At 38.2% G+C, this 18,125-nt stretch overlaps 1 protein-coding gene across 5 annotated transcripts in view; it reads left to right on the top strand.

Moving 5' to 3' along the window:
- The window catches only part of LOC126175067 (kelch-like protein 28), a 220,440-nt gene that overhangs the window by 73,262 nt on the left and 129,053 nt on the right, over positions 1 to 18,125 (top strand). For all 5 annotated transcript variants that reach the window (XM_049921594.1, XM_049921593.1, XM_049921592.1 and 2 more), the window contains exons 4-5: positions 2,572 to 2,874; positions 4,946 to 5,215. In XM_049921594.1, the coding sequence (XP_049777551.1) occupies positions 2,572 to 2,874; positions 4,946 to 5,215 (573 nt within the window). The remainder of the gene's footprint in view (positions 1 to 2,571; positions 2,875 to 4,945; positions 5,216 to 18,125) is intronic.

The raw sequence follows: 18,125 nt of genomic DNA on the forward strand, positions 1-18,125 counted from the left end.
TACCATAACTTGACCACTCATTCAAGCTACTGTGAACATGAACCAAGATGTTTATTTCAGCATTCTCTGTGACCAGTTGCTCTTTCTTCTATATCGTCATGATGAATATACTGAGAGGATTCTTGTCCTCCAAGATTATAACAGCAATCTTTACAGGACTGCAGACATATATTCCTGGTTTGATGAACACTCAGGCACCCTATTGCATCTTAACTATCCCACTAATTCACAAAACCTTAATTCTATAGAAAACAAGTGAGACTTCTTTGGAGCATAGTAAAACATATCAATAAACATCTGCGCACTTTAGAAGCCCAGCGAGACATAGTCATCAATGAGTGGCTCCATCTGCATCTGGCATACCAGAAGAAACTTGTGAACCCACGTGCTTGCTTAATTGATGCCATTATCATCACTAGAGGTGATGTTCAAACAATCCTTCACATATAATTACATTATGATGAACTGTTCTATTCCCCATGATTGTTACTTATTTATATACTTGCCACAGAAGATGTAATTACATTAAACTGGCACATGATATTGAAACGGATACTATCAGGTGCAAGAACCCCTCATGACTTGACCTCAATGTGGCTTTCTCAGATTAACCACAAGTCCGTAGAGAGTGACATAGGAGTTATACAGCTAAATTGAGCTTGCCTGCTAACCTACAAAGAAAAGATAACCTGTTCTTGGATAAACTTTGCAAATCGATGTGCAAGGCATCCTCCTAACTGCTCTGTGTAGTCTTCCCGTTCATGTTGACACTCACAGCAGATAAAATAGCACCTCTCAGAAACTTCTGGTATGAAAAAAAAATCTACTTGTGTGGCTTTAGTTGTACATACATGTAGCAGATCTGTGTTAAATAATAGTTAGAGGTGCCATTATGGTGTGTTTACTAATAAATACTGTAAAATAATAGACAATTTCTCAGTCTGATACACATAACTCCATAAACTACTGAAAATTAAGAGTATAACTGATATGGAATTTTTACAAGGAGTACTTGCTAACACTGACTGACTTACTTGGCACCCAACAAGAATCACTAGCAAACTTTGCAATGATTTGTACTGTGTCAGTAGTGTCTCCACCATAATTCATTTCTTATTCCAATTAATTTACTGATAATTTGATAATAGTAAAGAAGCTCTAATGATTCTTAGACTTCCCCTAGCATTTGTTACATTGAAAGTGCATGCATGTAATTAATATTTGATACAGAAAAAGTAGCATTTTCATTCCTGAATATTGGACTGTCCCTGGCTTCTACAAATGCAAATAACCAGGGCCCAAAATATGAGGAAACTCACAAGGGGACCTCAGGTATGTCGTTACTGATATTGAAACTGTTCAATAATGAAAGGTCTGTGTAAGTGGTAAGGCTTTCATCAACCTGAAAGTTGGTTTGGAACCTACAGTTCTTTTCTAGGGGATGGTTCTATTGGAGGTGGCATGCCATTGCCTTCATCCAACTTTTGACCTGGCTTACCCAGCCACTACAGTTTGACATGGTCTGTGAACCACAGTGCAACTCAACTTTTTTCACATTAACAAACATGGCAGAGGCAAAAGAAGTGATAAGTGACAGATAAAAATTCTGTAACTGACTGAAGATTGAATTGGGGGCCTCAGTACCCACAGTCTGGTACATAACCACTGAGAATTAGTGTCATCTACATACTAATCTTTCCTTATTTTTATTTAAAATTGTATGTGGTGTATATACTTTGCAGCCAGCACCATACGACAAAAGGGGGAAATCTAATGATTAAAACAAATTTAAATAAGTATTTATAAAACACACAGCAGCTGATAACAATCAAAAATCAGTAGTAATATAATGTTATAATGTAATATAATGTTATAGTAACTGATAACAGATTGCTATAAAACAACAGGTACATTTCTTTTAATTATTAAGGGGAACAGTAAATAACAGTACATATATATTAACTTTTTCTGAAGTGATGTTGCAGTGTTATCTTTTGGTTTTATGATTGCTTCCAAAAGGTGAATGATGCACATTGTTAGCAGTATCATCTGACAGACAGTGTGTAATATGTTACAGAAGTTCTACATAGGAATAGAAGTCACTTATATGTGCAAGTTACAGTTTCTCCAAAAGTCTGTGATTATTTTAAAAGTTGTTGCACTTTCTGATGCAAGAATTATGGTGTATTAGTAGGAAATTGATGTTTCTGTTTGCTTAGTCTCTTACAATAAGTTACTTGTTGATTATGATATCATGCATATGGAAGTAATGCATGATTTAGATCACAGTCAGATGTGAGTCAAGGAAACAAGTTGTCACATGAAAAAGTTGGGGAGCATCTAACACCTATCTAGCAGAGGTGACTGAGCATTATACTACATCACTGTATTCAGTTTCCATTTGAAATCATTTCAATTTTGTAATTTTGGGAGTCTGCGGGTGTACTTAAGAAATATTGTTATATCTTTACATATTTTGTGTGAGGAGTGTGTATATCATGTGTAAATAAATACGTTGGTAATTGTGTGTAGAATGTTACAGTTTTTCATCAGAATTTATGTATTTTTCAGATTTCTGAGGAAAATATTTATTCTGTGATCAGTATGGCAGATTTCCTACAGATTCCAGCTTTAAGCCACCCCTGCTGCCAGTATCTACAGACAAGTCTCTGTGTAGACAACTGCCTATCAGTGTACCAGACTGCTATAGGTAGTGGTTACAATGATCTTGCCCATGAAGCTTTGCGCTGCATACTTCGTAATTTCTCATCTGTCTGTGAACAGCCTGAATTCTTGGATGTAACTATTGAACTGTTGTCAGATATTCTTTATTCAGATTACATAAACATTGATGATGAAAGTAGGCTACTTGAGGTTAGTAACTTAATTAATGGATTCAGTATTTGCACAATTTTCCTATATGTTTAATACACTGAAATTATAGAAACTCATGTTACTGCATGATGTGAGCAGTAAAAGCTTTCCTATTTTTGTGATAATGTTTTCTATACAGAATTTTTGTATTTCTATAATTTCTTTAAATTTCATAAAATTGTGTTTTTCAGTTATAGAAATGTAAAACTGATTTGCATGTTCAAGTAACTGACATTGACAACTAATAACCTTCATTGTTTTAAATTTATGGGAATTCATTTATTTTAAATAGTGGAATTCTTGATAGGAAATCTTTACAATCTGAATCTATCCCCAAAATATCTTGTTCCGTATTCACCATTTTAAAGGAATTTGAGGCACTTTCCCTTGTTCCCTGTTCAGTTATGTATTTGCCTCATATAAAAAGCATTCTTATATATTATTACTAGAGTGTTAGTTGATTTTATTGTGGTGTTAATTACTTAACCACAAAATATATATTTATAGACACAGGCCTTTTAACACTTTCATACGCTGTGGCAAAAAGTCTTATCTCCTGCACCTGATCTTTTGGATCTGGTACATATCTTTTGATAACAGAATGACATGCTGTTCACGTGGCAGTTATATGGGCCAAGGAGATCAAACAGAAAATGTGTTCAGTCCTCTCATATGCATAGTCTAACAGTAGACTTGTATTTAAAGGAATTGGGATTCAAATATCTATCCTGTTATACTGATTAAGGTTTTCTATGTTTTCTCTAAATCAATTAAGGTGCATCTCCACACAATCTCTTTTCCAATGAGAGCTTGTGTACTATTCCTAATTACCTTTATGTTAACAGTGTGTTAAACATTAATCTTCTGTTTTTCCATATAGCCTTAAATCACGTAAATGGAGTGTCAGGACACTTTTGACAACATGAAGTTAAAGTGCCTGAAGATTTTAGTCATCCTCAATGTACATCACATGATCTGTCACTGGCTTGTATCGGACTAACAAGTTGATGACTAGAAACATGGGAAATGATGTAAAAGGATCTTGTAGATGCTATGACTAGTGAATTATGGACTCAAAGACACATTGCAGTTAATGTCTCCTAAATATGTAAAGTGCACTAGAGTTGATATTGTCTAGTAAAGATTTTATTGCCTGTTTGGGTGGGTTAATAAACTGCAGCAGTATTGTCATTTTATTAATCTGACAAAAGATTTAATTGTTTCTTTGTGTTGGCATTACTCATGTGTGATGTAACTTAGATGAATTTCTGTTGGTTTCTTTGTGGTGTTGTACTTTTCTCTTTCTGTCAAGCAGTATGTTGTTGTTTCAAATATATCCTTTCCTGATAGTTTATTCCCAGATTTTCTCTCTGAGATGCCCCTGTTCTAATTTGTCAAAACTTTGAATCTCCCTTATTTCATTTCACTGATAATGTCTGTTTTGTTCAGTGCTGCTGCCTCCTCATTGACGTGCAGTCTTTTATAATGTTTACAAGACTGCTATATATTATCTGTGTCCTTGTCCCATTCCTGTTTTTAGCTTAGACTAGAACGTTTGAACAACAAAGTAATGGCTCCTCCACATTTCCTGCTTGTCATCTTTCATAAACTGTTATTTTTCATTCAGTTTTCTGCTGGTATACATTCTCTGAGTTAACATCTAAGAAATTACTGAGCGAGATGGCACTGTGGTAAGACACTTGGCTCACATTCAAGAGGACAGTGGTTCAGACTCCAACCTGAGCATTTAGATTTGTTTTCATGGTTTCCCTGAACTGCTTAAGGCAAATGCTGGATAGTTCCAGTGCAGAGATCACAGCTGATTTCCTTTTCTAAACTTCCTCTAATCAAAGCTTGCATCTGTCTCTAATGACCCTAAATCTTCCTCCCTTCCAAGAAATTGAGATACAGCTTCCAACAAAAATGCCAATGACAGTGATGATACAATGTTGTAACTTACTACCACCATGCTATTTTTACTTTTGTAAGTGTATAAATGATTAAAAACTTTGAAAATTATATTGTTTTGTTAATTATTAAATTTTACATAAACATTGTTATTTCTATGCAGATATTTATTCGTTGGATAAAAGTTGATCTAGAGAACCGTGCACGACACATTCCTTTGATTCCAAAAATGATTTGTTTGGATGCAGTACCAATGGAAAAGCTTATATCAGTAAAAATTGATTCAGTTATGTTCAAGACTGAGCTTCGTTCTATAATGGATAAATGTATTGATAAAATTTTGACTGTAAGATATGATGATCCAGAACAAAACGACCTTATACTGGATGAAAAGAGACCCTGCAAATTTTTTCGATACCATGCTGAGCAACAGGTAAGTATCAGATTATTATTGTTTATTAAATTCACAATACAGAAGTGAAAATATAAAAGAGTTCACTTGCTTGAAATTGAAATTATAACAACTGGACAGGGCCAGTATGAAGAGAAAACTAATAGACATTGAGCCAGTAGTTTCTGTGGTTATCATCAGTGACCACAGAACTTCAAACTTGTGAAATTAAAAGACAAATGCTTTAGAGAATGTAAGAAATATTGGAGGCAGAGAGTCATTAAAGAACTGATTAGAGGTGACATGTGAGATAAGCAATAAAAATAACTTTATTCCATAGATTTATTTAGTTTGTTTGCCACATTTGACTATGTTCTGTGTAATTGTCTCCTCCCTCCATCATATGCACTTCTTTTTTGTACTTTTTCTCTCTTCTCACTTTTGTCTTTTTCTTCCCATGAAGGAAGTCTTCATTGCAGTAGCTTAAAATCCATGTTAAATGTGTAGCACTTTCAATGAGTCCTACATGGATTTTTGTCTCTCAGTAATTGGTAAGGATAGATACTTTTCTTCCATCTTATTAGTGCTTTGTATGATTTAAGACTGGATTGTTGTTATGAAGAATGAACCATAAAGCAAACCAAATACTTTTTGGCATATAGAGACATTTATAGTGACTTGATAGTTCTGCATCTGTACCTGCACTCTGCAAACCAAATTGAAATGCATGAAAATGGGTACTTTCCGTTGCACCACATATTAGCATTTTTACTGTTCCAATGGCTTATGGGATGTGGAAAGAATGATTACTTAAATGCATATTTGTGCAATGTAATTAGTCTAATCCTGTCTTTGTTGTACCTATGGGAATGAGATACAGGGGCCATTGCATGTTCATTTCATATCAGGGTGTTTATATGAGTTGACTGACTCCACTTGTAATGCACTGATATTTTAATCATAGAATACTACATTTTTGCATTTTGTAAAGTATACAGTTTCACATTTCTGATCATTTAAAGTGATATGTGAATCACAAGCTTGAAATGTAATCAAAACCTGACTGTATATTTGCAAACTTTCTTCATGCAGGACACCGTTATAGAAAACTGCAACATCTGCAAAAAATTTGAAATTACTCTTTATATTGTCTAGCGAGTCATTAATAAGCAACATGGACAGTAAGGGTCCTAACACACTGTTACAGGAACTCACCTGTAGTTACTTCTGCATCTGCTGATGATTCTCTATCAGATAAAATATACTGCATCCTCCCTACCAAGAAATTCCCAAATCAGTCACAAATTTTGTTTATGCCCCATAAGCGTATGCTTTTGTTTAATAGGTGTGTTTTTTGGAAGTCAAGAAGTCCTGCATCCCCCTGACTGCCTTGATCCATGGTATTCAGGATGTCATGTGAGAACAGCACAAGTTGGGTTTCACATGACTAGTGTTCTCTGAATCCATGCTGGTTGGCATGGAGAAAATCACTGCTGTTGAGGTATCTTATTATGTTTGCGCTGAGAATGTATGCTAAGATTCTACAGCTGATGGATGTCAATGATATTGTGATATTGGAGGGCAGCTTTTTTTTTGGGGCGGGGGAGTTTACTTCTGCTACATCTGTTCGACATATGTGACCTGTCTTTTCTTCAAACCCACTGGGCGTAGTTTTTTGTTCATTGAGCTACAGTAAATTATACTTAACAGAGAGAGGGCCTGTATGGGGTATGACAGAGATTCTACAGGGCCCAAGGGCCTAGTTCAGTTTTACCATTTTCAGCTGTTTCTCAATACTTTTGAAACTAATACGTGTATTAGTGTATTACATACATTAATTACTCTTAGCTCTTTGTTTGTAAAGGAACAATTTGCAACAGAGTTTTCTTATGACTGCTGTCAATTGTAATTTCTGTGTCATCGATGAGTGTGTGGACACTACCTTTGGTGTCGCTAGCAGCCTGAACATATGATCAAAATTTCTTTGGGTTTTGTGCGACATCTATAGCAGTCGTTGAATCTCTCTCTCTCTCTCTCTCTCTCTCTCTCTCTCTATCTCAACCACTCTCTCTCTCTTTTACATGAAGAATAATGACAAAAGTGTTACAGATGCTTAAAGAAGTAGTATTGCGCAATGTGGAAGCACAGGAGCTTTTAAATAAGCAAAAACAATAATTTTATTCAAATAGAGATCAAATAGCTAAACTTCAAGTATAAAATTGTTTGTATATTATCTGTTTTTGTTTACACTGTATGTTGCATTATGTTATTTTGACTTGTTCAGTAGCACTTGGACAACCTGTACGGTAAAGTAAAGATGGACTAATACATGTTCAATACAATAAGAATAAGGAGTAATGTTAGCTAATAAAATATTTAAAGAGTCAAGGATAAATGTACAGAGAGTGAAATAAGCAATCACAGTTTTTTTAAGCATATTTATGTTCCAGAATGAGTTTTCACTCTTCAGCAGAGTATCCGCTGATTTGATACTTCCTGGCAGATTAAAACTGTGTGTCAGTCTGGGATTCGAACCTCGGACCTTTGCCTTTCATGGGCAAGTACTTTGACTTAGCTTCACAGCGTGACTCATGACCCACCATCACAGCTTTACCCTCTGTCGTTACCTCACCTCCTACCTTCCAAACTTCAAAGAAGTTGTCCTATGGGTCGTGAGTTGTGCAAGGATAGAACATTTGATAGAGCACTTGCCCATGAAAGGCAAAAGCCCCAGGTTTGACTTCCAATGTGGCACACAGTTTTAATCTGCCAGGAAGTTTCATATGCAGGTTGCTTCAATAAATAGTTATATCTTAGTGCCTTGCTTCGATTTGTGATGGTTCAGGGTGCACATGTGTTGAATTTGCATGTTGGTGAATACTTATTTACAGTAGTTCTGCCTTCCCTTTTAATTTGTGGTTTTTAGTCTTCAGAATATTTAATGTAATGGCTGTTACAAAAAATAATATTGAATTAAATGTTGGTGTAAGACAAGTGGGAAAAAATAATGTTAGATATAAAAAAACACACATTTATTGTTGATGATAATGGTTGATTGCAGTAGAGAAATATGGTGAAAAACATGATATGACTTTAAGGATTAACTCCTGCAGAGATATAATATTTCTAAGCAACATGCAGCTCTCAAGTATACTTCACATGATGCTCCAGTTGTGGAGGGATATGTGATAGGATAATATTACCACTGACAGATGACAGTGTCTAACATAAGAATTTAAAAACAGCACTCAAAATACCAAACAACAGGAAATCCAGACTGAAATGTAACAATATTATGAAAAGGATAGTTGCTACTCACCATAAAGTGGAGATGCTGAGGCACAGATAGGCACAACAAAAAGATTGTCAGGAAGTGAGCTTACAGTCAACAAGACCTTTGTCAAAAGAGACAAAACACACACACACACACACACACACACACACACACACACACACACACACACACACACACACAAAATGCAGTTCACACTCACATGACCATAGTTGCTGCTTATTGAAGCTTCAACAGCCGGATACTGTGGTCATGTGTGTGTGAGTTGCATTTGTGTGTGTGTGTGTGTGTGTGTGTGTGTGTGTGTGTGTGTGTGTGTGTTTTGTGTATTTTTGATGAATGCCTTGTTGGCCGAAAGCTCACTTTCTGACAGTCTTTTCATTGTGCCTAACTGTGACTCAGCATCTCTGTTGTATGGTGAATAGCAAATGTCCTTTTCATAACATTCAGTCAAAATTACTTTACACTGTAATGGGCTGACCTTACTGTTTAAAGTAGGTGGCCATAAATACTGTTTATTGTGCATCAGATGTAGTCATTTTATGTGTAAGATACTACTAACAATAATATAGAAAGGATAGATTGCTACTCACCATGCAAAGGTTGTGTTGAGTCACAGAAAAGCACAATAAAAAATACATGTTAAGACGAAGTCCTTCTTCCAAAGTAGAAAATACACAAACATTCACAAAGCACAACTCACACACAAATGGCCATTCTCTCTGGGCACTGATGCCTGACTGTGACTGTATATCTGATGTGAGCAGCAATCTTTGGGGAGGGGTGGTGGGTGCAAGCAGGATGTGTGAGGTGTGGTGGTGGGGGGGGGGGGGAGGAGTAGCAGGATAGTGGTGAAGAGGGAGGATGCTAGTATTGTCTGTCAGAACTGCAGAGAAATGGTGGAGACAGAATAGGATTGCTAGGTGCAGTGTTGGGAGGCTGTGTTTGGACATGGAGGGGTGTGGAGGGGGGAGAGGGAGGAAAAGAAGTAGAGAGGAGAAACAGACTTGTAGGTGCATTTATGGAATGTAAGATGTGTGCAGTACTGGAATGGAAGCAGAGAAGGGAATAGGTAGGTGGAAGACAGGTACTAGTAAATGTTTAGATCAGATGGTGAACGGCAGTGAAGTACACTCCTGGAAATTGAAATAAGAACACCGTGAATTCATTGTCCCAGGAAGGGGAAACTTTATTGACACATTCCTGGGGTCAGATACATCACATGATCACACTGACAGAACCACAGGCACATAGACACCGTGAATTCATTGTCCCAGGAAGGGGAAACTTTATTGACACATTCCTGGGGTCAGATACATCACATGATCACACTGACAGAACCACAGGCACATAGACACAGGCAACAGAGCATGCACAATGTCGGCACTAGTACAGTGTATATCCACCTTTCGCAGCAATGCAGGCTGCTATTCTCCCATGGAGACGATCGTAGAGATGCTGGATGTAGTCCTGTGGAACGGCTTGCCATGCCATTTCCACCTGGCGCCTCAGTTGGACCAGCGTTCGTGCTGGACGTGCAGACCGCGTGAGACGACGCTTCATCCAGTCCCAAACATGCTCAATGGGAGTAGATTTCCCCACCATGTTATAGTTCTGGGTGGAGATTTTAATTTGCCGGATATAGACTGGGAGACTCAGACGTTCATAACGGGTGGCAGGGACAAAGAATCCAGTGAAATTTTTTTAAGTGCTTTATCTGAAAACTACCTTGAGCAGTTAAACAGAGAACCGACTCGTGGCGATAACATATGAGACCTTCTGGTGACAAACAGACCCGAACTATTTGAAAAAGTTAACGCAGAACAGGGAATCAGCGATCATAAAGCGGTTACGGCATCGATGATTTCAGCCGTAAATAGGAATATTAAAAAGGGTAGGAAGATTTTTCTGTTTAGAAAAAGTGACAAAAAGCAGATTTCAGAGTACCTGTTGGCTCAACACAAAAGTTTTGTCTCAAGTACTGATAGTGTTGAGGATCAGTGGACAAAGTTCAAAACCATCGTACAATATGCGTTAGATGAGTATGTGCCAAGCAAGATCGTAAGAGATGGAAAAGAGCCACCGTGGTTCAACAACCGAGTTAGAAAACTGCTGTGGAAGCAAAGGGAACTTCACAGCAAACATAAACATAGCCAAAGCCTTGCAGACAAACAAAAATTACGCGAAGCGAAATGTAGTGTGAAGAGAGCTATGCGAGAGGCGTTCAATGAATTCGAAAGTAAAGTTCTATGTACTGACTTGGCAGAAGATCCTAAGAAATTTTGGTCTTATGTCAAAGCGGTAGGTGGATCAAAACAAAATGTCCAGACACTCTGTGACCAAAATGGTACTGAAACAGAGGATGACAGACTAAAGGCCGAAATACTAAATGTCTTTTTCCAAAGTTGTTTCACAGAGGAAGATTGCACTGTAGTTCCTTCTCTAGATTGTCGCACAGATGACAAAATGGTAGATATCGAAATAGACGACAGAGGGATAGAGAAACAATTAAAATCGCTCAAAAGAGGAAAGGCCTCTGGACCTGATGGGATACCAGTTCAATTTTACACAGAGTATGCGAAGGAACTTGCCCCCCTTCTTGCAGCGGTGTACCGTAGGTCTCTAGAAGAGTGTAGCGTTCCAAAGGATTGGAAAAGGGCACAGGTCATCCCCGTTTTCAAGCAGGGACGTCGAACAGATGTGCAGAACTATAGACCTATATCTCTAACGTCGGTCAGTTGTAGAATTTTGGAACATGTATGGTGTTCGAGTATAATGACTTTTCTGGAGACTAGAAATCTACTCTGTAGAAATCAGCATGGGTTTCGAAAAAGACGGTCATGTGAAACCCAGCTTGCGCTATTCGTCCACGAGACTCAGAGGGCCATAGACACGGGTTCACAGGTAGATGCCGTGTTTCTTGACTTCCGCAAGGCGTTCGATACAGTTCCCCACAGTCGTTTATTGAACAAAGTAAGAGCATATGGACTATCAGACCAATTGTGTGATTGGATTGAGGAGTTCCTAGATAACAGGATGCAGCATGTTATTCTCAATGGAGAGAAGTCTTCCGAAGTAAGAGTAATTTCAGGTGTGCCGCAGGGGAGTGTCATGGGACCGTTGCTGTTCACAATATACATAAACGACCTGGTGGATGACATCGGAAGTTCACTGAGGCTTTTTGCAGATGATGCTGTGGTGTATCGAGAGGTTGTAACAATGGAAAATTGTACTGAAATGCAGGAGGATCTGCAGCGAATTGACGCATGGTGCAGGGAATGGCAACTAAATCTCAATGTAGACAAGTGTAATGTGCTGCGAATACACAGAAAGATAGATCCTTTATCATTTAGCTACAAAATAGCAGGTCAGCAACTGGAAGCAGTTAATACCATAAATTATCTGGGAGTACGCATTAGGAGTGATTTAAAATGGAATGATCATATAATGTTGATTGTCGGTAAAGCAGATGCCAGACTGAGATTCATTGGAAGAATCCTAAGGAAATGCAATCCGAAAACAAAGGAAGTAGGTTACAGTACACTTGTTCGCCCACTCCTTGAATACTGCTCAGCAGTGTGGGATCCGTACCAGATAGGGTTGATACAAGACATAGAGAAGATCCAACGGAGAGCAGCGCGCTTCGTTACAGGATCATTTAGTAATCGCAAAAGCGTTACGGAGATGATAGATAAACTCCAGTGGAAGACTCTGCAGGAGAGACGCTCAGTAGCTCGGTACGGGCTTTTGTCAAAGTTTCGAGAACATACCTTCACCGAAGAGTCAAGCAGTATATTGCTCCCTCCTACGTATATCTCGCGAAGAGACCATGAGGATAAAATCAGAGAGATTAGAGCCCACACAGAGGCATACCGACAATCCTTCTTTCCACGAACAATACAAGACTGGAATAGAAGGGAGAACCGATAGAGGTACTGAAGGTACCCTCCGCCACACACCGTCAGGTGGCTTGCGGAGTATGGATGTAGATGTAGATGTAGAATGGGGGACAGATCCGGAGATCTTGCTGGCCAGGGTAGTTGACTTACACCTTCTAGAGCACATTGGGTGGCACGGGATACATGCGGACGTGCATTGTCCTGTTGGAACAGCAAGTTCCCTTGCCGGTCTAGGAATGGTAGAACGAGAACTATATAGAAAGAGCTCCCAATAAATGCAAGGCAGCCTGGCAAATAATAAAACAAGAGAATACACCGAAACACACAGAAACAGCTCTGGTTGATCCTGAAGAATTAAACGAGTACTTTTTAAACTCAGTTAAAGAAATAAGTAACAGTATCAAAGCAACAAATTCATCTACAATGAACCTTGTTGGAACACCACTGCCTGTTAACCTGGCATTTCAATGGAGGGCTGTCACACCTGCTGATGTTATAAAAGCTGTATCCAAATTTTCAGGTTCTAAAAGTATGGACTGTTATTAGTTATCAAATAACATAATTAAAAAGACAATACACTCAATCGCCAAACCATTAGCTTATATTTTTAATAAATGTGTAGAATTTGGAATTTTTCCGGATGCACTCAAGGTATCAAAAGTTGTCCCAGTTTTTAAAAAAGGAGACAAACATCTCCCCCAAAGCTACAGACCAGTGTCCATTGTTCCAATATTCTCAAAGGTATTTGAGGCACTGATACACACACAAATAAGCAACTTCTTTGAAAAACACAGTATCCTATGTAACAATCAGTTTGGCTTTCGAAAGGGGAAGAACACAACAGGGGCCATCTTGGAAGTCATTGACCAAACCTTAACAGCTTTTGAAAATAATATGGTATCACTGGTATTATGTGACCTAAGCAAAGCTTTCGATTGCATTCCTGTTGACATACTACTGGGGAAACTAGAGTTTTATGGGGTGAGAGGGAGCACTTTATCTGTGATAAATTCTTGTTTAAGTAACCGAAAACAATTCGTTTCAGTCAGAAATTTAAATTCTTCCATCATGGAAATCAGCACAGGTTTACCACAAGGGTCTATCCTTGGACCCTTCTTCTTCATTGTCGCTATTAATGATTTACCTAAAAATATAGCTCACCCTGTTGTGTGTTATGCTGACGATACAACACTACTTACCACACATCAGAACATTTCATATCTGAATAACCTAACAAAAGAAACACTAGATAAGGCCCTGGACTGGTTTGCAGCCAATAAGCTCCTATGCAACCCTGACAAAACACAACAACTTTTAATGGGAACATCAAATGAAGTAGGCAATAAGTCGGTAAAACTCTTAGGTATTCACATTGACTCAAAACTATATTGGGAGGAACATGTCAATCATGTATGTGAAAAAATATCTCGGGTGGCATACCTTCTCTTGAAACTAAGGGAGGTAGTGAGCTTGGAGTACCTTAGGGTGACATACTTTGGGCTATTCCAGTCACATATTTCATATGGTCTTATTATATGGGGGCACTCCCCTCACATCAAAAACGTATTGAAATTACAAAAAAAAGTAATACGTATAATATGTAAAAGACGTCATAAGGAGCACTGTCGTCCTCTTTTTTCCAGACTCAGAATACTTACAATTATAAATCTATACATCTATGTGTCTGCACTCTATATTAAAAATAATATTTCAGAATTTATTGCCAGAAGGGAAATACACAAACACAACACCAGGGCTAACGGTAATTTAGACATACCGCGCCACAGATTAGCGAGAACAGGAAATTCTCACAAAGTTAACCCACTCAAAATGTTCAATAAACTGCCACTTCATATTCAGTCTATGGATACAAATTCTTTTAAAATTAAGTGGTACAGCTGGCTGTCAGATCATCCATTCTATGACATTAAAGAATTCTTTGAGATACCTGAGGAGAATATAAGCATTTAAAAGTTGTCTGTAGTTAAACATATTATTTTGTGCTGTGGTTAATCGTGTGTAATTACAAAGTTTATACTATAAACAATAAAATACCATATTATATTAGATTATAAGATAGCTTGTTGCGTTAGCTTTTAAAAGCTATCCTTTGTAATTTGGTACACTGCCATGCTTCAAATGTATTTATAATGTATTGACAGAAGTTTATTTTGTTATTCTGTATGTACTAGTACATCTTGTATGACAAAGCCAATATCATTGTAAAATGATCTATGGTGAATAAAAATTCATGCGTTAAATTCATGCATTAACTACTGCTTCCCAATATATTTATTCCTTAATGAAATTCGTCATTAAAAATATATCACTTTTTCAAACCAACAGCTCAATTCATGGAATCAATACTAGAAATAAGAGTAATCTTCACAAGGATTTAAAGTCACTTAGTCTTGTACAAAAAGGTGTGCATTATTCAGGAACACACATTTTCAATAACTTGCCAGCAGCCATAAAAAGCTTAACAACCAATGAAATTCAGTTTAAGAGAAGCCTAAAGGATTTATTGGTGGCCAACTCCTTCTACTCCATTGATGAATTTCTCAGTAAAACCAACTGATTTGTGTATATATATAAGTACAATATAACTTCTGTGCAATTTCAGTGCAGTAATGTGTTCATTGTAAATATGTGTGTGTGTGTGTGTGTGTGTGTGTGTGTGTGTGTGTAAGTACAATCTAACTTCTGCGCCATTTCAGTGCAGTGATGTGTTCATTGTAAATAAGTATTATAGTAGTTGTATTACATGTTTATTATCTTATAAATAAATAAAAAACTTTTTTATTTTAAATTCAGTGCATTAGTATTTGTAAAATGACTCTTTCATATAGTGTTCATTAAAAAATGGTGATCATCCCACTTGGGACCTGTGGAATGGTACATTAGCTTATTTGTTTTAGTTTTAAATATTTGTCATGTATTGTTGTTTTTCTGACATGTTCCACATCCTGGAGGACCTCCTCACTACGGATCAATTGGAATGAAAGTAAATCTAATCTAATCTAATCTAATCTAATCAATACTTCCTCCCCCATTCACTTCATCTGATCTTCATCAACTCCACAAGCCACCACCATCAATATCTTCAACTCAACAGCTGCCACCTATTCCATACAAAGAAGTCCCTTCCATACAGCATAGCTACCCAGGGTCATCATGCCTGTGCTAAATAGTCCCTCCCCAAATATGCCAAGGATCTCATGAATGCCTTTTACAGACCAAAATTAACCTCCCAACCTTGTCCAGAAAACAGATCTCCTGTGCCTTGTCTCTCCAGTGACCTACCTCCTCCCATATACCCACTGTGCTGCCACAAAGCAGCACTTCTCTCATGAGACAGTACCACCCAGGACTGGAGCAGCTGCCACATGTTGCGGAGGTTGTTTCGAGTATACTGCAGAAGTTTTGCTGGAAAGCCCCTACACATCCTCCATACAGTACCAATTTCTCCCTATATGATTTCCATATTTTTGGAGCCCTGAATAAAGACGTAAGTGGCCGTTGATTTGCTTCGGATGAAGAGGCACATGCCTGGGTACAGTAATGGCTCTGTAGGCAACTGTAAATGTTTTAATGTGAAGGTGTTGACCATGTTGTCTGACAGTGGGATAAATATATTAACAGTTATAGTGATTTCTTGTGAAATAATAAACAATTTACTTATTTTTTCCATCAGTCTTGTTTCCATTTGAGTGCCCCTTATATTCTACTGATCCCTAAACATGCGCAATATTTTTGTCGGTCACTACTCCACCACTCTTCCAAATGCTTGCCTCGTGGCTCATATATTCCTGTCACAGGCCTCTCCTACCACATCAAAGCCAGGGCCACCTGTGAAAGCAGCCATGTGATCCACCAACTAAGCTGCAAGCCCTGTGCTGCTTTTTAAGTGGGCATGACAACTAACAAGCTATCTATCGCCATGAATGGCCGCTACCAAACTGTGGCCAAAAGACATCTGGACTACCCAGTTGCTGAACATGCCACTCAACACGATATGCTTCACAGCCTTTACCATATGGATTTTTCTATCTACACCAGCTCTTCTGAATTGCACAGGCTGGAACTCCCTGTACATTATACCCTTTATTCCCGTAACCCCCTTGTCCTAAACCCTGTCTTTCACCTACGTATTCCCTTCTCTGTTCCCACTCCAGTACTACACAAGCCTTACATCTCACCAATGCACCTCCAAGTCCTTTTCCCTTCTATACTTCTTTCCTCTCCCATTCCCCCTCCTCCTTCCCCCATTTTATTATCACCTCCTGGGGTACTACTCATCAATAGAAAAAAATATTGAACTGGATAGGTTAAAAAATCTACTCACCAGGAAAAAACACATATAAAGATATTGAAATTTGCAAGCTTTTGGCTTTAGTAGCTCCTTCTTCTGGCAGAAGTGTTGAAGGGGAAAGAAGAAAAAGGACTGGTGAGGTTTAGGTTTGGAAAGCTCATCCAAAACCCTGAATCAGGGGACCATACCTCATGGGATGGGGATGAAAGGCTAATTGATGAACACTGCATCAGATGAAATTTGAAAACCTGAGACCTTCAAAGGTCATCATATTCAATCCTGGTACTGCTGATCCCTCCAAAAAACAACTAAGGAGTACACCTCTTGTCACTCAGTATTTTATCCTGGTCTTGAGTGTATTAATCAGTTACTTCAACAAGGCTATGACTTCCTAAAATCATGCCTTACAATGATGTCCATTCTAATTGACATTTTGCTCATCACACCTAGAACAGCTTTTTGTCACTCTACCAACGTCTACAATATCCTTGTCAGACCCTATGGTCCTTTTGCACCCATTTCCCCTACCCTATGGCTCTTGCTCCTGTGACTGTCCCCACTGTCAGACTTGCCCTACTCATCCTTCTGCCACCACTTATACCAGCCCTGTAACTGGAAAAGCATATAGTGTCACCGCCAATGAAACAACATGTGTTGTGCACCAGCTGTTATGTAAAAACTGTTTGGCCTTTTACATTGGCATGACTATCACAAAGTCATAAGTTAGGTGAATGGGATAGGTACAGGGTGTATACTGACAACACACAATAAAATGTTGCAGAGTATGCTCTACAACATGATGGTCATGACTCATGACCTCAGTGTCTGTTTCACAACATGTGCTATCTGGTTTCTTACCCCAGACACCAATTTCTCAGAACTCCACAGGTGGGCATTTTGTTACAACATATCCTTGGTTTTTGACACCCATTGGGCCTTAATTTACATTAATTTCTTTGGTCTCAGCATTTCTTCTCAGTAACTGTTTCTTTCTTCACTTCCTTTTAGTTTTCTGTGTCTTTTATTTTGTGACCTGTCTATTTTTCTGTGCCCTCACCTCTACCACCTACAATGCACTTAGCTTTGTGCTCTTAGTAACTTGTGCACAATGTTTTTGTCAGTAATCTCTGTCATGTATATTACTCTATCTTTCATGTTCAAGCTCTCAGGTTTTCAAATCTTATCCATTGCAGTGCCCAACAATCAGTCATTTCTCCTCATCCCAAATGATAAGCATCACCTGACCCGAGGTTCTGGGTGAATTTTCTGAACTCTCCCCATTTCCTAAACTTCACCAGTCCTTTTCCTTCACCCCTTCTCCTTCCCCTTCAACCCTTCTGCCAAAAAAAGCAGCCACTGCCTCTGGAAGCTTGCACATTTCAGTGCCTTTATATGTGTTTTCTCCTTCGACTGCTTGGTGAGTAGATTTTTTTATCCATCCAGTTACAT

Source organism: Schistocerca cancellata, chromosome 3 (genome assembly GCF_023864275.1).
Source record: "Schistocerca cancellata isolate TAMUIC-IGC-003103 chromosome 3, iqSchCanc2.1, whole genome shotgun sequence".
In the NCBI taxonomy this organism is placed as follows: domain Eukaryota; kingdom Metazoa; phylum Arthropoda; class Insecta; order Orthoptera; family Acrididae; genus Schistocerca; species Schistocerca cancellata.